The following is a 24,848-nucleotide window of genomic DNA, read 5'->3' on the forward strand; positions in this document are numbered from 1 at the left end:
ATACTTAATTTTGCCATATTTCTGAGTTATAACATGGTAAAATGCCAATGTATTACAAGGTAATTTCCATCTTTTCTTGAGAAATCACTAGATAGTTAACGCTTATTACTATAAGATCCCACACACTGTTTTATATTTGAATTGAACCAGCATGCAGCATGACATGCTGTGACAGGAAAAAGCAGTGTTATTGTTCAGAACTATAGAAGAAAGGACACTGAATCATTTTTAATCAATAATTTCAATTATTAAACTATCATTCTTTGTTAAGAAAATTGATGAAACCTTTTAAATGCTCTTCCCTTCTCCTTCCCAGCATGTGAGTGCTCTCATCTGGGGAACAACTGTGACGCCAACACAGGGCAATGCATCTGTCCTCCAAACACCATCGGAGAGAGATGTGACCGCTGTGCTCCAAATCACTGGGGTCATGATATCATGACTGGATGCAAGGTAAGCTGAACCTGTACAAGCAAAGACTGACAAATATTCATTCAGCCTGCAGTAGCTGTACTGTTATGATAGAATTAAAGAAATGGCGTGGCACAGCAGTTAGAAAAATGTTTTCAACATGAAAAAAATTTCGTGTTGAAAATATTCTAGTCATAACTTGTGCTAAGGAGGAAAAACATTGCAGCTTGCTTCCATGAATACAAATCCCCATTCACCTTCAATAATATATATTAACTCAACTGACATTACCTTCTTAACTATGATTAATGACCAAAAAGGGTTCTCACTCACAGGAATTCACAATATTTCAAGTATTAATCACAATTTATACAAAGTCTTAACCTAGTTGCTGTTTCCTGTTCCAGCTGGTTCTTACTTTTAGCTTCCATCCTTACTTTTATGTTTTTATATTCCCTCTCTCCACAGATCTCCTCTTCACAGACACTTTTCTCCCCCTCTTTCCTTCCTTTCCTTTCTGTGTTCTCTTATTATCCCTGCTCTTGTTTACACAGCCTTTTCTCTGTTCTCTCTCCTCTTTATCACCTGTCTTCCTGTGAATAGTTCCCATTTTGTCGGCTTCCCCGTTTTGTAACACGACTGTGTTCAAAGCATTTGAAAGTAATTGTTCTGCTCTGAAACCATCTTACCAAAGAGCCGCAAGACAGCAATAACAGAAAACTATTAGATGTAGCACACAAACTATTAGCAATTAGAGGCTTGAACATAAAAGTACTGTAAGCCTAATTTTAACACCAGATTGATCCAGGAGAGTACAAGAGCACAACAAAAAGGGATGCAACAGATTTAAGTGGTTGCTAACTAAAGAAACTAGAAGCAGATACAAAACAGAAAAGTCAGCAAGGACAGGAAAAGAAATAACAAGCAAGGTTCTGTTCAAGGCAAAATACACACAGGAAGTTCTTCAGTTTGATAAAAGGTGAATATTCTGTAGAGAAGATGTTTAGCCTTACACAAAAAGCCAGGAAGTATGATCAAAACACAACCATGAAACAACCCAGATTTATAAGTAGACTTATGCTGGGGGTCAGAATGACCCGATTACATTAGGATTCCTGTTGAATTGAAGCAACATTTAAAATGCTGCTAGCCTAGTGGTTGCAAATTGGCCCCATATGCAGCATTGTTAATTTTGTCGACCAAAACTTTGACTAAAAATGTTTATCGACAGCTTTTTTCCATTAGGAAGACTACACTGCTCCCATTTCTACACCTTAGCCTTTATCTTCGCCCTTCCCCTTGGTTTTTAGCATTCACGTCAGGTGAAGGGGTATCCCAATTCTCTTTTGAATCGAGGGCTAGGACTAAGGGCTACATAGCTCTTGAAACTAAGATTTTTCAGGACCACACTTGAAACCAAGGGGTGTGATGAGTTTACAGGAGGAGGCCTGGAAATGTAAATATTTTTGGCATTTATAAATGATTATCATAAAAGCAGTTGAGGTTCTCATATATTCAATGTTTAGCTGCTAGGGGTGGCAGTTTATTGTGTTTTTAATATGCACACGTGTAAGCGAGGGCTCTCAGCTGTATAACTATATGGAGAAGATCAACAGGGAGATCCATAGAATGAAAGAGATGGTTGAAGCTTTATGTCACCTCTGATGACGTGCTGTTTATCGACAATAAGTGATGATGAACAGCAATCAAGTGGCGTCTCATTTCTTAAGGGAAGGTTTTCATACCTTTGCTTTACCACTCTGTTTCAAGGGACAAGGGGAAGGGTTAAGGGGTATAAATGGGATTGGCCCTAAGACTTGCTGAAAATAGATTTTTGATGCCTAAAGCTGACAAAATGGAAGTTCAGTTTTCATCATGATGATTAACATTAAATTAAAATGTACTTTAGTTTTTAATTTCAGCTGTAGAAAGCAGGGATCCCATATTTGGCAGGGGGCACAGAACTCACCATTATTTGGTACCAGATTCAGGCAAGAGAATAAATGCTAGGTCCTAAAGTTAAGACTGAATTATGAGGATTTTTTTTGGACTAAAACTGGACTAAATATTTTTAAGTTGTCTTTGACTAAAACTATAAAAGGTAGAAATAAATTAAACGTGACTAAAACAAAAAGTATTTAATCTAAAGACTTAGAATGAGACTAAAATCAAAAATAGCTGTAAAATTAACACTGATCTGCAGAGGCGTCTGTCCTCAAAGTGGGCAGCCCAGTTTGGATCTGGCCATACTTATTTTCTGCATGTTATTCCCTACTCTCTCTCCACAGTTTTCCAGCTCTATCCACTTTGTTTCTTGTAGCATAAACATAACATGTATTTATACACTTCTTTCAACTCAACATATGCGTGATCTATTTTCATGATGTTTCAATAAGGACAACTATCAACTGTAATAACATCTAAGAAAGAAGCTGATTGGATTTTGGATCTGAATTCTGAAACTTATGAAAAGTTTGAAGGGGGCATTCAATTCAGTTCAATGCAACTCACTTCAATACAGTCAATACAATTCAATTAATCACTGAAAAATGATAAGCTTAATTTTAATCAATAAAAAAAATTGCAAAGTTGCCACCAACCAAAAGATTAGTAACTGCTTGGCAATGAACAGCAACTTGGCACATTTACTCAGTAACAATTGAGTAAAGAACTGGTAGTTAACCAGTGAACATATGAGTAACTAACTTGTAGTTAGATGAAACTGACATAGTAACTGTATGACAAATAGTTTATGTAACTGTTAGTTAACCTACACCTTACTGCTAGTTAACAAGTGAACAAATGAATAATGGTAGATTTCTACGTCTCATAAGCCACGCCTTTTCAGAAAAGATTTTTCAAAGCGGATGTCCGTTTGAACTAATTAAAAGCCATAAAATGAAGATTTTTTTTATCAGTTTGGTGCAAATGTCAGAAATAACACCAGCATTGGTGTGTTTTATCATAGCTCAGTTATATTTCAGTGTACAGCTGATAAAAGGTTAAAGTGACTACCTCTTTAATATATCATTAGGCCCCTTGAAGCATGAGGCCCCAGGCTATCGCCTACCTTTGCCCAATGGTAAAACTCTTGTATCCCTGTACATGGAGCACCATACCAGCTCGAGCTAAACTAGTGCCCTGATGATACCATTTCTAAATTACCCTGAGCATAGGTTTCTGCATTGTATGACCCATAGAAAACTAATTTACCTCCATTTGTACATCAACAGTTTATTGCATCAATGCCTTAATGTCTGTGATAGGGGCATAGTGGCTCAATTATATCAGCAAACAGATGCATCTGTTGGCCTCTAATCCAATATTTTTTGTCGGTAAAAAAAAATTGTAATGCTGTCGCCACATGTTAGGTGTATGATATACTGGTATCTGGATCCATAATAAGTCACGCCTTTGTGTTTGTGTCTGTAGGAGTGTGGCTGTAGTGTGGTCGGCTCAGTGACCCAGCAGTGTAACATCAACACGGGCTGCTGCTTCTGCCGCGACTCGTTCAGAGGAGAGAAATGCAATGAATGTCAGATCGGATACAGAGATTTTCCTCAGGTAAATGATCCATATCAACACCTGTAATATAACCATAATAACTACATAATATGCTTTATTTTATAGCAATGTTAGGCTGGAGAAAATTTCTGGTAGAATTTATTAAATTAGGATGAGAAAAAGACACCTTTTCAGTGAATTTACCAATGAAAAAGACATAATTTATAAAGTCTCTTGTCTTATTGATGGAAGCCTTGTCAATCCATTTTTCTTTATGTTTGTCAAAACTTAAATGAAATTTCTGTTCCAGTTTGAAGGTACCAGACATTCCTTTATCAGTCTTCAAAAGAACATTCATTTAAAACCCCAGTCACATTCCACACTTGATATTTGCTTCATTGTGCAGCTGTATTCAAGGTAGAGAAATGCTGAATAATTTTACATGAATGCCAGCAGAATGTAAGAATGTATTGATCCTGTAGAGATCTATTCAGAGACATTTCATGGTCATTCAGTTCTGGCATTTTTTATCCCTGGACAACACCTTGCTTGGTGTTCACTGGTGTTGTAGCTGACATAGGAGTGAAAACAGATAATGGCAGCATTTTTTATGTTGGAGTACATTTTTAATGGTTTGGTGAAGCATAAAGTTAGGACACACTCTGCTAGTTCCTCTCTCGGCCTGTCATGTTGTTGATAACAGAAACTTGGCGTTGTTTGCATCCATGTTTCCCATAGTGCATCCAGTGTGAGTGCAACATTGCGGGATCGGACAGCCAGACCTGCGACTTGGAGAGAGGAGTGTGTGCCTGTGCTGACCGGACAGGAAAGTGCAGCTGCAAGGTACAACACACACTCACAAAATAAACACACTTAAACCCAGTCAACTTCTGGAATGATTTAAAAGAAGAGCTTAAGCCCTTTTTTTCCCTTTTCATCCAGTGTACCTACAGTTCAAAGATTAGAAATGCGCCAGAATCTGTGCAGTATTAATTAAAAGCCTGCAGCTCTTGAAATATTTAGACATGGGTTAATTCTCATTAGTCATTTTGAACATATGAAACATGATTGCTTGTATTTATCACAGCCAAAACCAAAGTTGCATCGGGGTGGCATTCTTTAAATCAAAAGATAAACAACGAAATTTTGGCGTAAGTAGGGCAGGGAAAGTTTTCACATCTGCCTTAGCCTGAGACTGGCCCAGTGTGGCAGGGCCACTCCCCTTTAACTTGAAGGGAGGAAAAGACGTCCTGTTGGACACAGTGTTGTTACATGATTTACCTTAGATTTATTTATTTATTTATTTTACATATTTTCCCTCAGTAGAGACCAACTGGACAAAGTATCATGAGAGAAAGGTGCCTATCTGTATCATAACATGGATCCTGTGTGCCTGTTGTCAATGATGAATGTGTCCTGACCCATCTCTGTGTTTTCCTCATTTTCCTTGCCACTAAACCTATGCTGTTTAATAGTGTTAAGTAATGCTAACTCCATGGTGGATTAATGCTGGTTCTATTCAAATGATACATCACAGAGATATAGGTAGAGATTGGCACTAAACAAATGTAGATTGATTAATTAATTAAATGATGAAAGTGCACCTTATACGCTGACTAACAGACAGTGCTCTCACCAGCTGTGGAGGGTGCTCAACAAGTAAAAGACAAATAGAATGCAGGAAACATTAACAAAAAATGTAAACAAAACACCTTAAAATAAGGCCATCCTAGCATTTTAGTACAAACAGTGTTTAAAACATTCAGGGTGAGAGTGGGACTCATTTTCAGCCCTGAAGTTTCAGGGCTCAGACCAGCCCACTTTAGTATCAACCCTTTACTGGAGATATATAATTAATTGTGGAATAATTATATTCATTATATCAATGTTTAACGATGATGTCCAGCAGTTTTTCCCAACCATTTTTCCTTGGAGTTCCCCATACATGTACCTCAGAAAACTTGGAATTCTTTATTGTTTTCTTTGTATTTGTCCTAGTATTCATTTTCTTCTTTTGCATCTTGGAACTTTTCAACATGTTATTTCTTTCTCTTCATTGCATTTTCATCATCACTTGTTTTCTTCTCTTTTTCTTTTTCTTTGTCTTCCTAGTTTTTCTTGTTTGTTACTCCTCTTTCTTTATCTTCTTGTTCTTCATCTCTTTCTTCTCCCTCTCCATCTCTTTGGTTGAAGTACCTCACCTCTAACATATTTTCTGTGGATCTTACCATTACTTACCTCGAAGCAGTTTCTGCTCCCTGTGCCAGCTTCTTCCCTGACACAAAACTCTCTGCCCAGAACTGACTCTATTTGATGCCAATGCTTTGACTTAATGTTCTCCATTAATCATTAGCTGTGAAAATTAGAGTCTAGTTCAGAAATTAAAGTCTGTTGATGTAATTTGAGCTTAAAGCTACGTCTCTCAACACAAGGTTTTGCAAAGAGGCAGCAAAGTTGTTTAGTAGAACTTGTAGAACCAACTGTTTTTTTCTGTTCAACTTTTGGAAATCTGACAGCTTTGTTCATGCTTGATTTTGAGGTGTAATGCTTCTTCTTTTGATTATCCCATTTTCATATTTTGAAGACCTTAGGCCATATGGCTCCAACCCCCACCCTGTGCCGCCAACATTAAAAATTTTCAAACTGACAGAGGATGTGGGTATTTCTCATTCAGTCTTAAATCTTATATCAGGTACCTGATCCTCAGCACCTGGGGGTACCAGAAGCTCGAAACAAAAGTTAATAGCAAAAGCAAATAAGCTTTTAGGCATCGGCAGAGAGGATTTGGCAAATTTTCACGGACGCAGCCCACATACTCAACTCTGCTGCTCATCCCACAAATACATGTTTCCTACAAACATGGCGAGAAGTCAGAAATTAATCAAGCATAACATTCAACCACTAAAACAATTTTTTCTTTTCAGGAATGCAAGTAAATAACTATAATTTAACATATATTCATCAAGAAATAATAATGTGCTTTACTATTTTTTCAGTTTTTTTGTGAATAAGTGAATTTGAAAATTCATGGATAACAATAATAAATACATTTTAGCATTAAAAACATCATTTTGGTTAAAAAGCTTCTACATATTGGTGTATTAACCATTGCAGAAACATAAAAAATGACTTTGGTTTTACCAATTTTTACCAATGCTGTTAATTTAGGGCAGCTGTGGCATAAACCTTACTTTGTGTGGTGGTCTAATAAATTTGTTAAGCACTGTACCTACAGAGTTTGATCCAGATCAGTGAATTGTCAATAGCGGTTTCTCCTGTATTTTTTGTTAAAGCTGTTATTTCACCATTAAAGTGAAAACAATACAACACAACTGACATTTCTTTGAGCTAAAGTTTTTTGTTATTGTTACTTTTACAGACAGAAAAAAACACTAATTTATGGTTATTATCCTTCCAGGTGGATGAAAGTTTAGATTTTAAATGTCAATGCAGATTCAAAAGCTACTGCTCAAACTTTCCTCTGTCATTATCCTTGTATGTTTTGTTAGTGTGCTATTATTTTAGTAAATGTCACAGAACTGTGTGACATTCCTGTATGATGGCCTCCATGTGAATGAGACACAGAGAAGTCCCCTTACACACAAAAAAAACATAAATACTATATACTTACATTTATAGTATACAAATGCATTACTGTTATCCTGGGAATATTTCCATTATTCACTATAATACCACATAAAGGTGCAGATAACATGAGTTGATACAAACACTCCAGACTGAACAATAATCAGTCTGAAGCTTTGGCTGAAAATTGAATCCACAAAGGAAGCGTGGTGTGTTAGACAGTGACCTTATGCATCCTTTCACTATTATTCCAACGGTCCACCAGTCTAACATGAAAATGCGTTATTGGGCTACCTTGTCTTAAATAAAGATAAAGTTCAGTCTTATTTCATTATGCAGGGTCACTAATGACAGCTAATTTGTTGTAATAAGTGATTCATTTTTAATTGCAATTTGAAGGTTATTCATAATCATTTTAGTTGACCTGATATATTTAGATTTCTTTTAAATGTCATCAGTAAGTATTTAAATCTAATACTAAAAAATCTCACACCTTTAATTTTTACCATGCAACAACTTTATTTTGTGTTATTAAGTTTATTTGTGTCAGGGACAACGTACAAAATTACATTAGTCTCAAAAAGAGAAAAGATGCCTTTTACTAGATTTAGCTTGCTAGCTAATTTCCATCTGTAGCACCTGGGCAGGTAAATAACAACAATGAAATACAGAACCAATCAATCACGTGCACACATGTGCATGCATGCACACACCCACACTCATGCAGCCACAATACATATTTCATAGCAAAGGGGGAGCATAATGCATATATTAAACCCTAAATATGATATTTTTCAAAGTTATGAAACAGTGACTTAGATGTAAGATTAATCCTGACAAAACTGATTTCTTAAAAACAACTTTTCCACTTCCTGAGAGAAAATGTGGAAAAGTCGTGCAAAGTTTCAGACTGGTTGGAAGATTTTTTCATTCTTTGGTAGCTTTAAAAGAAAAAGCAGACTGTGCAGAGTCAGAGCCATGCTTAAGGATACTACAATCTCCACTGGAGGCAGACCTTGAAGATCTGCTAATGTGCTTGAGAAGTTTAAGAAAGCGCTTCAGTTCAGTTCAGTTCAGGTCATCAAAAGTATTGTTTTATTTTTAAAAGTGTTTAGGAATCCTGATGTCATGTCATGAAATGTGTACTGTCATATCAGTGGTTCATAGTGCTGCCAAAGATTCACATAATATTACTGGTAGATAGTTTTTGGAAAAAGAGAGAAATTAGGTCATGAATGCCCAAACCATGAAAACTGAGAGCTATACATCCTCATGTGTATTTGTATTGTTCTATGATCAAATGATTATTTTTAAATGTACAAGTTAATGGCAATAGGGAGGAATATCTTGGTGTATGGGCTCAGTGTAGTCCTGTCATACCAGCTATATTATCTCCAACCAAACTGAAAATTGTTGGAAAAGGATCTCAGGAAAAGAGTGGGAACCCTGATACACACATTCATCATAGTCACATATCAAACATTTATTTCACACATCTCTCAAACTGTGACAAGCTGATCACACACACCCTGCAATCAATAGTCTGCTGTTACTATTCACTCTCTCATACTTACACACCCATACACACAGTAACAGAAAGATACACATTTTCAAAGTGCTGCATTTCTTGACTGGAGACACCTTTCATCTTAGCTGTCACCTGCTGATAGCATATATAGACAGCAAAACATGCAAAAACACAATTTCAAGTGCACACACAGATAAATACACACTCTGTGTAGAGGCTTCAGATCTGAGTGTCATCTTCCCGGAGAATGGGAAAGAGGCTGACTGCCTGTCAGCCAGACAGCAATATGTCACTAGTCGCTCTGCATGTCTGTTTTCCTGCTGTCCTATGACATGTCTGCCTGTCTGTCGCTACATCTGTCTATCTGCCAGTGACAGACAGACATGTATGTTATGTAGCTGTATTTCCTCATGGCCTCCCAGATAACTCTGAAAATTTAAATATAGAAATTCAAAAGTGAGAGCAACAAATGTGTCTTCAATTTTACCTTTACACTTCATATGTTGGAGGTTGTAGGTTAAAGGTCAAGGCCATTGGGGTTCAAGTTTATCTTTTGCTTGTGAATGCTAAACCTCAAGATTGTTATGATTTTCTTCAAACCTTGCACTAATATCCAGTTGCTTGTTTATTAACTGATTAAATGTTGAGGTCAAATATCAAAAGTCAAAGTCATTGAGACTGTTGTTCACCTCTTGCTTGTTGATGCAATATCTAAATAATGCTTAATGTAATTTGCGTCAAAGTTTTTACAAAATTCTACTCTGATGAATTCATTTGTTTTTTTAAGCCAAAGGTTAAAGGTCAAGGCCAGCAGGCTTCATGTGTGTCCCTTGCTTGTGAATGTGATATCTCAGGCTCAGATAGATTTTCTTCAAACTTTATGCAGCAGTTCACTCTTTCTCAGTTATGAACTGAGTCGATTTTGGATTGCTGAAATATAAATATAAATGTGCACAGCTTGGAAAAAGTAGATTCCACACATAGAAATGTTCATAAGGAATAGCAAAATTATGCATTCAGTTATATTTTTTTGTCATTTCAGGTAAACGTGGAGGGACACAACTGCGACCGCTGTAAGCCAGACACGTTTGGGTTGTCTATACGAAACCCGCTGGGCTGCAGCAAGTGTTACTGCTATGGACTGACACGCTTCTGCACAGAGGCACAAGGACTCATCAGGATGTGGGTGAGTACATATCTCATTTCAGTTCTTCCCATCACAGCTACAGTCAGGTTAAATTGCAACCTGGTGTTAAAAATGAAGCTAATGCAAAAGGTTAACTCCAGTCACAGCTTGCTCCAAATAACAAGGTATTCCCATCATAGCTCATGTTCACATGTCTGTTTATACTGCAGAAATAAACCTGATTTTAGCCTTGTTAAAAATGGCTTTGGTCCCTACAGCTCTTGTTTTTTTGGGGATCATACTGAGCCGAAGTTAAGCTTCATAAAGAATTATAAGCTTGGCTGATTTGACTGGCAAGAACATGTGCGGGGGCTTCACCTGAACAAAATCTTGTTCTGACGTGATGCTTTTGTTGTGTTGTTGGGGTAGCTAGATTAAGAGCATTAAGAGCATATTTTAGCAGCCGAGATGTTCAGTCAGCAAACCACAACTCCACTTCTCCATTAGCCACAAGTTCGTAGGACTCAGCATTTCCAATATGGCAGCCATTCTGGGGCTTTGTGATACCTCTTCAGAAATCAGTATGAAGGTCACTTCATACATTTACATGCACAGAAGAGATACAGTTACAGCTGGATTAGGCAATTTAATTAGACTGCTCTTCCTATCCTAGTACACAACCACTCATACAATCAACCAATCTTTATTTGTAAACCAACAATTATAGCCAATATAATCTCAAGACACTAAAGAGAGCGGGTCTCCTCTATGTTATTTATAAAGACCCAGCATTTAATAGATTTTGTACTTGGCAGCATTTAGCAAATTTATGACAGTAGAAACCTGAAGTGGAAACAAAGTCATGTTGAACAGCCATCTACTTCAGCTGTATTTACTGTTAGTGGACGAACAGAGAGAAAAAGGTAGAGACAAACAAATAGAGCATTTACAATAGATAAGATTTATTTGATACTTTTTGGCCATAAATCCATCTGAAATATACAGTATGACTGTATGGTTACAGTGTATGTAGAATTGGCAGGAACAGCCATTTTTGATTTGAGACTGAACATACTAATATTAGCACTGGCAGCTAAGATGATGGTGAAATGTTGATACTGGGGTCTCGTTCATGAGTGCAGCATCTGTGGTATTACAGACCTAAAAAGAAATGTAGTCCACTTCTGATTGAACTGCCGTTTTTTTCTACAGCTATATCCGAGCTAATAGCTACCGCGGCAGCAGCTGGTGGATACAATTGCAAACTCCACCTGCAACGATCGCAAACCCATGTGAAGCAGATGGGGAAAAGAGCGAAAAACATCTTTTCTGTCATGAAAACTTCAGTTAGGCTCTCTGCGTTTGTTTTAATAAAGTAATGTTGTCCGGTTCTGACAAAACCACCACTGTGGCCGAGTCCAAGCTAATCACTCACCAGCAGCTGTTGTACACGACCACTCACATATCTAAACTTTTACCCCCGTAACTATCACAAACTCATGCCCAAGCAGGTTGGCAGATGAGTGAAAACATCTTTAACATCATGAAAAGATTTTAGGGTTGTTTTTATTCCTTATATCATGTTGAAACGTGGCCAAGTTCTAGTAAAAGTGACGCTACGCTAAAGCTACATCTGAGCTATTCACCACATAGAGGCAGCCATGCAGACAGCTTTGAATACAGTTAAACCCCGCCCAGCACTACTGCCTTGTTCTCCGCAACTACAGCTGATTGGTACGAACAGTTTTCAGTGCGGCACAAACATTTTTGAGTGGAACTTTTCAAGATGGATTTACCTGAAGACAGACATGGAGTCTGGCAAATCCATCTACTTTGCAAGGTTATCTTAGGAGTCCTCGGTGGTCTAACCCTGTAGAAGTGGAACCAGCACAAACACAGGAGAGAATCACTTCGATAGAAGTATGTCCAATTTCACTGTGATAGGTGACAATATGACTCTTTTCATCCTGATACAATTCGATCCTCTTCTGGTTGACTTGTTGTGTTAAGTACCAAAAAAATCCACATTTTTCTTCCATAAATTCTGAAATATGCTTAACTTCTCAGCTGACAAAAAACAAATGTCTGTCCAAAAATGCAAAGTTCTCGCTGTAGCATTCACCATGTTGATACTTCTTCCTGGCTTTCTTTTACACATTGATGCTATTTAGCTTTGGGCTCAAAACCTGCCACAGGAACCGTGGAGTAGGCCTGGGCGATATGGCCTAAAAATCATATCACGGTGTTTTTTTCTTGCCTTTGACAATAACGGTATTATATCACTGTATTACAAAATTAAAAGAGATAATACTTTTCAATCCAAATTCTAGTGTTATTAACCCTCTTCTCTCCTTAAAACAAACCTTTGATGGCATACTCAATTTACCTCTAAGTAGAGGAACAAAGAAAACATGTTTTATTTTTTTTAAGTCTCTCTAGGTTTACTTCTAACTGCACTCAAAGTTTCGCATTTCATCTCTAACCTGATGAGTTGTGTTAAGCTGCTAATGACTCGAACATGTTTCCTAGTGAAGGCGTTCACAATAAAAGCATTTCAGAAAAATAACAGCTGCAGACTTTTATTTTGAAGAGCTTGACGGAAGCATTGTGTTTAGCATCGAGTTAGCTAAGCTTTGGCTGCCGTACCTGAGAATACGGCTAGTTTACAGCAGCTTTTCTGACCTCATTTAACATCGCAGCCTGGATCTTTGACTCACTGTGGACTTAGAAAAGAAAGTCATAAGTTAAGATAGACTTTTAAATGGTTGTTTATGCCATTGTAAGAGGAAGAGCTGCAGCGCTGGGCTCTGAGACCAGCCAAAGCAGCACTTAGCTTGTGTTACAGCCCCAGGCAGGCTGACAGAGACAGCTCACTAACTTTGTTGCGGTACAGTTGTCAGACTTTGAGAGGAAAAAAACACATGTTTTTGCCTGCTAACTGTGCCAAGTTACAGCGGCAAGAGTCCCTGACATTCGGTTAGTTACCTGGCTACACATAATGCTAGAGCTTAACGTGCTGTTGACTAGACTCAGCCTGAGCTGTGTGTCACAACTCACTCTTTCCGCCAGCTGTGGGAGCAGATATGCCTCACGCATGCATCACAGCACAACGCAGGTATTTAAACCGGCGATGACTGTTGCAGAAATCCATTCCGTGGCAAAAGTTTTACCAGTGATGGTATTAATACTGGTTTGCCTCCCACCTCTACTGTGGAGCATACCCAGAACATTTTGAGGTGTGTACATTGAAGATTAAATCAACCCCCAACTGCAGGTATCTAGGTGTGCCAGAACATCTTAGTACAATTTAAGTAAGACAAATATGTTAACATGTCAGCCTTTTAAAGTCCAGTTTTAGACAGATTAACACAATAGAACAACACTCCTAAACTTTATTTAAAACCACTAGTAATCTTTATTGCACTTTGTAAACATGAGGGGGGAAAACTCAGAGACTCCTGCACAATATACCAAGAAACTGTAACTTAACAAAAATAAAAGGCCCATTAAATATGACTAAACTTTATCTAAGAGATGGATGGAGTTATTGTGTTAGGAGTGACTTTGCCTGTTTCCACTCTCACTTGGTTTCCCTGATGTTCCCCTGAATATAACGAATACTATCCTTCAAGCTGTACTTTTGCTTTAGTCAGTGCCAGTTTGCTTGCTGAGACAACACATTTTGAACACTGGCTGCTTACAACTGGACCTCCTTTATGCCAATGTTGAAACAGTAATGGTCTCCATTAATCATTTCCATGGATGATCACAGGCTCATTCAAATTTTTACTTTTTTGCTGCATAAGGCGTTGAGAAAACATGGCAGAAATGTTGTAGAAGAAGCTTGATAGTCACTTGACTCAACTCATGTTAAAACTCTGAAAACATTTAAGCTTTTTGCTCAAATGTATCAGCTGCTTCTCTATGCATGAAAACACATACCTTATGGACGTAGCAGACACTGTGTGAGTCAGAGGCAAAAGTATTTAAGCGTGTCAGACACCATCAGATAGTCAGACAGCAAGTTAGCCATCATTTGTCGAGCGGCCGCCTGTTTTTAATAAAGGCCACTTGTCTTAGGAACAGTAGCCATCTGTGATAAACTGGCGTCTCCCTGGCAACCATAGCATTTCCCCTCTGACAGAGTGTGGCGAAAGGCTTCATTTGAACAACAAACATTCACTTCATTTATTGTTGAAAAAAGGGAGGGGGGGGGGGGGGGGAATAGTGAGTGTGGGTGTTGAGGGTCTTGTCAGAGAGAAACACAAAAAATGGAGAGTTTATTGGAAAGAGGGAGATTTTCTCTGAACCACTGAATCGTGAGATTACACTGAGTAGAGTGGGACATACACACACGCTGCCACACACACTCCACTCAGACACTGCATATCTCCACACCAAGCACACACACACACTACACAAGACACACATGTAATCACACTTACACAAACACACATACACAAACTGACACCGCACCAGATTACATGGAGGTTAAGGGAGAGGGGCACCCACTGAATTACATATTCTCTAGTTTTCTACCTCTGATATAAAACTCTGTATTATTGTACTACTCTTCTTCTTTTTATTTCTGCTGTGGTAGTTTACAATGATATAATACAATAAATTCAGTGAATAGCTGAGATAAGATGGAAGTGCTGATAAGATTCCGATAAAGGAAAATAATTTCCACAAGATTTTTCTCCTTATTAGGCAGCAAATTGCAGAATTTTCTTTTGTAATACTTAGTTTAAAGTGTCTTCATGATGTGAAAACCAACAATACAGAAAATAATACATCTTATCATTAAGTTAGCTTTTTAGGGGCCCAGCCATTTCTATAGGCAGACATGACTACATGGCCCCTAGTTGTCACAGCATCACAGGCTCAGGCTATGCAATGTCAATTTCACCTGCCATACTTTGGCTTTCCTGACCAAATTATTTCTTTTACATAAACCTCTGTAATGTCAAAATGAAAACAAATTTCTACAAAGTAATGTCAATTTAATAAAAAGAAAAGTAATGTAAACAAATAGTAATGTAAATATTCAAGTGACTGATATAATTCAACAGAGGTCAGCCAGTTGGTGCTAATATTCTCACAGTTAGTGAAATGGGGATCCCTTGAGTGCGGTGAATGTGTCTCAAGTGATTGTAGTGTAAAGACACTTGCGTCTGGAAGGTCCAGTCTCTAAATAATCAGTATTCCTGACTACCATTACACCATGAATACAAAAGAACACTCAAAGCAACTCAGAAAAAAGGTTATTAAAAAAGTATAACCAGGTTTAAATACAAAATAATTTGAAGGCACTGAACTTTCCCAAGAGTTCAGTTAAATCTCTCATCAAGAAATGGAAGGAATATTGTACATGTGCCTAAATCAGACTGTCCTTACAAACAAGAACAAGACTAGTGAGAGAGGCCACTGAGACACCTATGAGTACTCTGAAGGAGTTACAAGCTTCAGCAAAAGCCCAGACCTCAGTCAAGTGGAGAATTTGTGGCTGGACTTGTATGGGCTGTTCACACCCGATCCCCATGCAAACTGACAGAGCATGAGCAGTTTTGCAAAGTCACAACATGATAACGTGATATCAGCTGAGTCTGTTGCATCTAGAGAACTACCTAGCATAATACCCACACATGAAACTGGCTACAGTGTTTTATGAATTTGAGTTTTCGTTGCACACTTTTACAGTAGTACTTAGAAATGCTTACAGTAATATGAGCATTTCTATTTACTTTTTTAATTTTCAATAACTTGCCCTTTACCTTTTATATGTTATATTTGTGGACAGATATTTACAGTGCCCCTTGCCCTTCTTTACTGCCTCTTTATTATGCTGCCAGTGTTTTTCTTCATACATCCATAGTGTCTTCATAGATTTCTGATTCAGTCCATTCAATCAAAAAGCACTTTTCCATAATGCCTTTAAAATTATTCACACAATATCAACATATCAATACTGTTGGACATCAGCAGCAGACGGAGGAAGAGAAGAGGATGGAAGGAGACAGACCTGTATTAAAATCAGTCACTCAACCACAAACCACAGTCAATAATAAACCCTGATATTATTCAAGCAATATTCAAATGTCAACACTTCAAGTGGGAAACAGGGAAAATGAGAAAAAAAATGTTGGATTTTCCTCTCACTATCTCATGTTTGAGTCATTTCTGACAGAGTGGCACCACAAGTGTCAAATACTTAAAAAGAATTAGAAAATAGTGTTTTGGCTACTTTCACATGCAACAGCATGTATTTGTCTTTGCATTAACTTGTGGAGCAGATTTCCAGACCTAAAAAAATGCTCTCTTTGGACACATCTTCCCTATCTTTTGCCTCCTTCCCTCGACACTTGCTGTTTCACCAGCAAGTGTCAGTGAGACAGTGTCTGAAGGTGTTGAAAACAGCTGAAAACAAGATTCTGCTATCAATTTCATGGGGCAATATCCATCTCAAGGTTTTTAGCTCAAGAAAATCTTGTCTTTGGTTTGCAAAGTCTATTGGTTCACCTTTAATTGTACTTCGCACAGCATCCTTGAGTGGGTGGGGCATTCTCTCCTTTCCAAAATAGTGACAAAGCTAAATATTAGAGAGTTAGGGGTTTATGTGGGGGAAAAAAACATTTACAAACTAGAATGGCCGTCTGAGGCGGCAGACCCACGCCTAAGCAGCGCCACCAAGGAACTCACGCTCCCATTGATTACTATATGGTGTTCAAAATTTCGAAGTCCGAGAAAAACCGAATGGGTGTGTGGATCATCACCAAAATCTAATCAATTCTTCTCTGTCACTATCCCAATATTCCCTGAAAGTTTGGTGAAGATCTGCCTTTCCGTTCTCGAGTTATCGTGTACACATACAAACAAACAAAGATACGGAACCCTTTCCATAACCCCCTGCCGATTTCATCGGCGTGGGTAAAAATGTTTGAGCTCCTGTGTGATACATTAACAAGCCAAAGAAGTGCTGTGCAAACAGTGTAAACACAGAGCAAGCAAACTAGTAGAGGAATATGTGAAAAAATAACATATTAATTTCAAGAAAAACAGGAAGAAAGAGGCTGTGCCTGGCACATATACATAGAAGATGAATGGACCAGCTTTAATATTTCTCTCCACCGACTATCAGAAGTATGTGTCACCAAGTCCATCCATCTTCTTCTGTTTATTTGGGGTCGGGTTGTGGTGGCAGCAAACAACGCAAGTCAACCCAGACATCCCTCTCCTCAGCAACACTTTCCAGTTCCTTCTGAGGGATTCCAAGGCACTCCCAGGCCAGATGAGCTATAAAATCCCTCCAGTGAGTTCTTGGCCTGCACCGGGGTCTCCTCCCAGTAGTATGTGCCTAGAAGACCTCCACAAGAAGGCGCCATGGAGGCATCCTGATCAGATTCCCGGACCACCTCAACTGGCTCCCTTAAACTTGAAAGGAGCGGCGTCTCTAACCAGCATCATGTCCCCATATATCTTTAAGTTGTATAATGGATTGTGAACTCAGGAGGGCAATTTTTTCATAGATGACAGATATCAGCCGTTTTTGTCCAAGTGTGTAAACTGTTTCTGGATAAAGTGTCTTATTTGGAGGAAACGAAAGAAATGGCTTGTGGGTAGAGTGAACTTCCATGACAATTACACAAAGAATGATGACACTCCTTTTTTTATACAGATCATCAAATGTTTTGAACCAGATTTAGAACCAGATTAAACTGTATGATGGAAACTGCTTCCGTTACTGGTTTTTACTGGCCACAAACTGTGCTGTTTTGTAAATAATGCAATACATTTGACAATGATTGCAACAGCAACATACCGGTTATACAGTGCTTAACAAATTTATTAGACAACCGTAACCCTAACCAAAGTAAGGTTTATGCCACAGCTGCCCTAAATTAACAGCATTGGTAATTACCAAAATCATTTTTTATGTTTCTGCAATGGTTAATACACCAATATATAGAAGCTCTTTAACCAAAATGATATTTTTTAATGCTAAAATATAATTATTAGTGTTATCTGTGAATTTTCAAATTTACTGATTTACCAAAATACTGACAAAATAATAAAGCACATTAATATTTCTTGATTAATATGTCAAATTATAGTTATTTACTTGCATTCCTGAACAGAAAAATGAGGTTTAGTGGTTGAATGTTGTGCTTGATTAATTTCTGACTTCTCAGAGAAGCCCAATGGGCTGGCTCAAATTTGGGTGAATTCAGTTTGAAATCCCTCATTCCTGTTCAAAATGGTAAAACGTGGAGAGCTCACTGAAAATGAAAGAGTCCGCATTAAAGCACTTCATGATGCTGGATGGTCTTTGAGACAAATATGACAGGTGGTCTGATAAATTTGTTAAGCACTGTATATGTAGTGAGGCAGAGGTTTTACAGGCTGATTTTGATTTCCAGCATTGGGCTGTTATGTGGACTAATTTTGATTGGCTGTTGTGCTGGCACATAGACCTGAAAACCCTACATGGCCCTGTTTAAAAAGTTGAACTTTTTCAACTGAGAGCTGTGAGTGCTGCAAACAGCTGACGCTGAGGGTGTTTTACACTGAGGGTACAGGCTTTGTATTAGAAATGAGCACTGCCAGTGTAATAAACCACAGCTATGGACAAAGCTGCTTTTAAAACTCAAACATTTTTTTCATTTTCTCATGCATGTTTGCATCTTAAAAAGATCACACTATACATGCAGTATACATTAAACTGTGTAGTTTTTGCTATATGAAATCTGAGTTTGTGTAGGTGTTTTTCTTTCACAGCTTTCATTACGAACAACAGGTTTGTTTTTCTAAACCATCAGAATCCCCAGAAGAATAAAGATGATCATCTATTTGGTAACGGGTAATTGTCCCTAACCAGAATTCAAGTTTTCAGATTTCATGAGCAATAGTTTCTGCGTAAAGTTTGATATTTTCCCAAGTATGCTGTGACAGCAAGAGGAGACAAGAAGAAATCTTATCTAATCATGCTTCAATCAAACGTTTACATAAAAGGAGCTTTCATTCTCCAGTTTTGAGACCCATCCTCATTATTTCCACAATCCTCTGAGCCCACAGATAACACAAGACACCAAGGAACGAGACTAAAGATACAAAAGTTTCCTGTAACAAGATGGGAGCAACAGACAAAATCCATTAGAAATCAATGTGTGCTGAAGTTTGAGAACACACAGTGAGAGTGAAGGTCTGTTGAGTCTGCATCATTAGGAGGCAAGAAGAAGAGAAAACTTTGTGATTGATGAAGAAAGAAAGGCAGCCATGATACCTGGGTGTCAGGTAACTAAGTCTGTGTTATGGTGTCCAGACTGGTCTAACAGTACCTAACCTAAATCCTTACCTCCTTAATCACATTAAGTTTATCTCTCAACTTATTTACAAAACAAGAGGGAATCAGGCAGTCCAAGCAGGAGGGAGGAAAAAGTTAAAAAGGCCTTCATTATACAGACACACCGCTCAGTTTAAAGCCCAAGTTTAGACCAGATTTCCCCTCACTGATGATCACAGTGTGACCCTAGGTGAGTCTTATTTCTAGCTATGTCTAGCTTGATCCCCAAGTGTGTGGTGTCCACATGATTATTTTACTGTTCTCAATTGCATCAGAGCCTCCTGAAACAAAAATATCCAACATGTTTGATATTTGTGATTCTGGGCTGTCCTGCCTCTATAAGAATACTTACAACAACTTATAAGAGCAAGTAGACCAGGGAGTGTCACCAATCAGATATTTCTGACTTTTACAGAAACATAACCATAATTTCAGCCAGGATTTCACCTTTATTTTCCTCATGTTTGGTTGTGCTGCAAATGTAATGCATGCCAGAAACTCCAGCCAAGGATTTCGATTGTCTTTTGTGTTGGATTTATTTGAAGTCACATTTGAACACGCAAGTTTCTATGAGATTTTATGTGTGTGAAATCTTCCTTCTATGATCATAGATGTTTGTGGTATCATGGTTGAGCCGAGTTTTTTAGAGTTTGTGTTCAGTGGATTCTATGATTAAAAGCTGTCAGTGTCTGTGATCTCCTGCATTTATAGAATCCTCTTGTGTGTGGCCAGCCTAAAGCATTCAAAGCTGCCGCTAAAACCAACATGTTTTGACCACAGAGGCCTTTATCAGGGTTTGAGAAAAGTTGACATTCTCCCTGGGCCGTACAGTGGTGCTGTGTTTTCACTGTCATCTCACAGCAAGAAGATTCCCGGTTCAAATTCCAATCATGTTGGAGTTTTTTCATTTGTATTTAGTCTTTATTTCACCAGATGAAGACTCACTGAATTTGAGATCTCTTTCACCAGGGTGACTTGGCCAAGAGCTCAGCAGCATGTCATATTATACAAGCATATTCCAGTGACAGATTACGAAGAGTAAGTTAAAACCAACAATAATTTAGAAAACATCAATCTACTTCACAAATAAAGTGCAGAAAATTGAATCACTGTAACAATTTGAGAGCATAGGCACTGTTCCATGGTCTTACAGTGTCTGTCCTTTAAGATGGAGCAGAAATCAGTCTGAAGAGTATTCCATGCAGAGGAGGCGGCAAACTGAACGCTCTTTTCCCCAATTCAGTCCTTACACAAGGAACAAGCGGATGGAAAATATCCCTAGAACTCAAGACATAGTGGCTTTTAGTTCTTTGAAGAAGAGGGGGAATCAAGCCAAGAAGAGTCTTGTATGGAGAGAAAGAGTATACCTGCGAGCCCTCAGAGAAAGCCACTTAGAGTTAGAATGGAGTTCAAAGTGATGAGTGAGGTGACTACAACCAGTGACAAACCTCAGAGCACAGTCATTCAAAGACTGTAGATAATTATGAAGCAGTCATACACAGAACATGACCATAATCAAGTAAAAGTGAAGAGGTTGCAGAAGTAAGATGTTTAAGAGCTTTAAGAGAGAGATAGGATTTATTTCTATAAATCTGATGAGCAGTCCAGTTTGCATGTGTGCATCCTCTAGCTTCCTCCCACGAACTAAAGACACTCTCATTAGGTCAACTGGTGACTCTGAATAGGTGTAAGCGTGCCTGGTTGTTGCTTTCTGTACATCACTCCTTCCTCTCTTCCAATGGCAGCTGTGATTGGCTCCAGCCCCCAATTGCTCCAAATGGGAAAAGTGACATAGGCAATGGATGGATAAAAATTACCTTCCGTTTTCAAAGACAACCAGAGCATTTTTTATATTTTTTCATCTGCTTATACCACACTGAAAATCTTGACATTCACTTTACTCTCCACATTTTTTTAATCTCTTGACAACAGCACTGATACTCCTCTGATATTATTTAATTGTAATTGTTTGCAAAATGTCTCAGCTTATTTCTCAAGATATCTTGGCTTATTATAGCTGCTTTTTCTAATATGAGGGATTAATTCATGTCATTATGTCTTGATATCAAAGCGTGTTTCCTTCAGATGTCAGGAGAACTTCCTGGTGATGTACAAAGTAGACCAGTGGTTCCCAACCTGGGGGGGGGGGGGGGGGGGCAAAGATCTCAGGATCTAAAAGGCTTGGTCTCCTTTAAGGTTGACAACATTAAATTGGCAAATGTTATGTAAAATCATGATAAAACACAAGTTAAATAGTTTATACAGTGGGCTTTTGGTAAGAAAATGTGAATGTGAAGAGCCATTTTATTGGAGTGAGACAATTGCATAGATGCTGCCCCCTGCTCTGAGGAAAATGTTTGGGAATCTCTGAACTACACCAATCATTTCCATTGATCAGGCCACGACGTGCCAAGCTGTCAAAACTGGCTTTGTTTGTTTTGTGCAGCTCTGGGGACACAAAATAATGGAGTTAAAATCTGATGACAACAACCGGAAATCACGTGAAATAATGGGAAAACTAAGTTAATTGAATGTATAACTGAATGTCCAGTCTGGGCTTCTTTACTTAAGTTTGAACAGGTTCTAAAATCTAATATTCAGTTCTTTGGATTGATGTAAATGAATAGCACATTAACACTGCTGTTATCATTGTGTGTTCTAGTTAACGCTGAAGCCTGAGCAGACAGTGCTCCCCCTGGTGGATAAATCCAACACTAAAGAGACAAGGAGAGGAGTGAGCTTCCAACATCCTGAGATCCTCGCTCATACAGAACTGGTCACTTCGACTCTTTCTGAACCGTACTACTGGAGGCTGCCTGAGCAGTTCAGAGGCTCTATGGTAAGTCAGATAATCTTTTTCTTTTCCTTGTGTTTTACTAAATATTTTTGTGAAAGCATAGTGTATTTTCTGCATCTGTTCAGATCACAGCATATGGTGGTCAGCTGAAATATGCAGTCTACTATGAGGCTAGAGAAGAGACTGGTCCTTCCTCCTATGAGCCTCAAGTCATCATCAAAGGCGGTCCTAACCATAACATCATGATTACACGCCACATACCAGGAATCCAGATTGGTCAGCTGACCCGCCATGAGATCGACATGACAGAGGTGCGGTAATGCTTTGGATGAAACCGTACATCAAAAAATAATGAAAGTTATATTTGAGTTTCAGAAAAAATGTCTTCTCTTAAATACAACCCACAAAAGAAAGGGCTCTGAGCAGAATATAGATTTACAAGCTCTGTCAGTCGATACCAACAGGGTCTATTACATCAGCAACAAACTGCAGTGGTGAAATTGATTTGTCAGTGTATTAAGTGCCGGTGTCTGTGTGTGGATGTGTGTGTGAGCAGCATGAGTGGAAGTACGCAGATGGCCGGTCCATGACTCGAGAGGACTTCATGGATGTTTTGTTCTATGTGGACTACATCCTAATTAAGGCATCGCATGGCAACTTGATGAGACACAGCCGGTAAAACACACACACACACACACGCACAAACACAGTGGCATTCACCTCCGCACAGTCTGGTCCACTATTAAATATTCAATTTGATAGCTGAATCAAGGATGACCTGTGGGGAAAACCTTCACTTTTCATTTTTATCAAGGTGAAATGTAAATAATCTCAGCAAAAGCATATTTACATGAAATGAAGCAGCCTGCTGCTAATAATCATCACAGTTCTCTTCTGATTTCACAGACTGTGTTCAAATACATTTTTCTTATCTTGACATGATAAAATGCAAGTTTTTTTGAATGTCAGCTTCCAGACTTCTTTTAATAAACTAGGAAAAACCTTAAAGAAAACTTTGGGAACGAAAATGTGAAAGACAAGGATGCAACTTGAGTTTAAAGGGATATTTTGATGGCTTATGCCATCCATCCACCTTTTTTTTCCACTTATCTGAGGGGCAGGTTGTGGAGGCAGCTGGCTAAGCAAGTCAACCTAGAAATCTCTCTCCACAGCAACATTTTTTCTTCTCTGCCTGGGGATTCCGATTCTTTTTTTTTCTTTTTATTCTGACCACTCAAACTCTAACCTGACACACCAGATGGATTTGTTTCGCACATCCATCTGGGAAAGCTTCAACAGGAAATGTTTGAGAAAAGGCAGAGGCTTTGAAAAAAACTCGGAGTGTGATTGGATGAACTTTCTGTCTGTCACATCTCTACGGACCAATCGGAGCAACAAAGCACGTGACGTAGCCACTATCAAGCTGCACGTGCACAGCTACTCAGGAATAACGTGAAACATTGCGACTATAGACATGTAAGTACTCGACTTTTGTCGTTTTTGAAAAGAAAACAGCTCACTGCTGTTCTTTGTTCTTCTTTTAACAAAGAAATAATGTCAAGCGCTGATAAAACTTGCGCTTTAGCAAATCCATGCTAATCTCTTCCTCCATAACTGCACCAGCTCTTGCTGCTGCTTGTTTACGTCACAACTCTGCTGTGCCTGAAGTACTGCCCCTCGTCGTTGATTGGTCCTGTCACTTTCAAACCGAGCCCAAACGGTTCAGATGGGAGTTTTGCAAGATGGATTCGCCATTGAAAAACAAGGAAACAGGCGTATCCATCTGCTTTGCAAGGTTACTCAAACTCAGGATCTCATTCTTTTGCTCTTTACCCAGAACTCATGACCATAGGTGAGGGTTGGGATGAAGATCAACCGGTAACTTGAGAGCTTTACCTTCAGGCTCAGCTCCCTCTACACAACAACAGTCTGGTACAACGTCTGCAGCATCAATCCGCCTGTCAGTCTTCTGGTCCATTCTACCCTCTCTCCTTTGCGAACGGATTTAGCAATCTGTTTTCTGGCAGAGAACCATGACCTTGGACTTGGAGGTGTTGACTCTCATACCGGCCGTTGTGCACTCAGCTACAAACTGCTCCAATGCCTGCTGGAGGTCCCTGGTAGAAGAAGCCAACAGAACCACATCGTCTGCAAAAAGCTGAGCCGGAAATCTGAGGTCCCTGAACTGGAAGCCCTCCTCCTTCCTCCAACTGTGCATTGAGATTTTGTTCAGGAAAAACAGAATCTGAGATAAGGGACAGCCCTGGCAGAGGCCAACATGCACCCTAACCCTAGTGCCAAACACAGAGACCTTCTGGAGGAAAAACAAAATGCTTCAACATTTTTCTGAATGGAGTACATTTAAGCCAAAATTGATTTCTGGACTGTTTTGACCTAAAATATGTTAAATTGCATGTAGCAACTTTACCCGTCTGTAGGGGTGTGTAGCATGCTCTCCTTAAAGGGGCACTGCAAGCTGGCTTTAATAGATAATTACTTTTAATGGTATATTAGTACCAAGTAGAGTAGAGTAGAGTAAATGTAGAGCCAGTATGGT

The 24,848-nt window shown here is 38.7% G+C and overlaps 1 protein-coding gene across 10 annotated transcripts in view; it reads left to right on the forward strand.

Annotated features, from left to right (window-relative positions):
• The window catches only part of lama2 (laminin, alpha 2), a 356,517-nt gene that overhangs the window by 224,610 nt on the left and 107,059 nt on the right, over nt 1–24,848 (forward strand). For all 10 annotated transcript variants that reach the window (XM_041805224.1, XM_041805230.1, XM_041805228.1 and 7 more), the window contains 7 exons: nt 317–453; nt 3,844–3,975; nt 4,654–4,758; nt 10,071–10,214; nt 22,157–22,333; nt 22,417–22,602; nt 22,848–22,966. In XM_041805224.1, coding sequence (XP_041661158.1) covers nt 317–453; nt 3,844–3,975; nt 4,654–4,758; nt 10,071–10,214; nt 22,157–22,333; nt 22,417–22,602; nt 22,848–22,966 — 1,000 coding nt within the window. The remainder of the gene's footprint in view (nt 1–316; nt 454–3,843; nt 3,976–4,653; nt 4,759–10,070; nt 10,215–22,156; nt 22,334–22,416; nt 22,603–22,847; nt 22,967–24,848) is intronic.

Source organism: Cheilinus undulatus, linkage group 14 (assembly GCF_018320785.1).
Source record: "Cheilinus undulatus linkage group 14, ASM1832078v1, whole genome shotgun sequence".
Classification (NCBI taxonomy): Eukaryota; Metazoa; Chordata; class Actinopteri; order Labriformes; family Labridae; genus Cheilinus; species Cheilinus undulatus.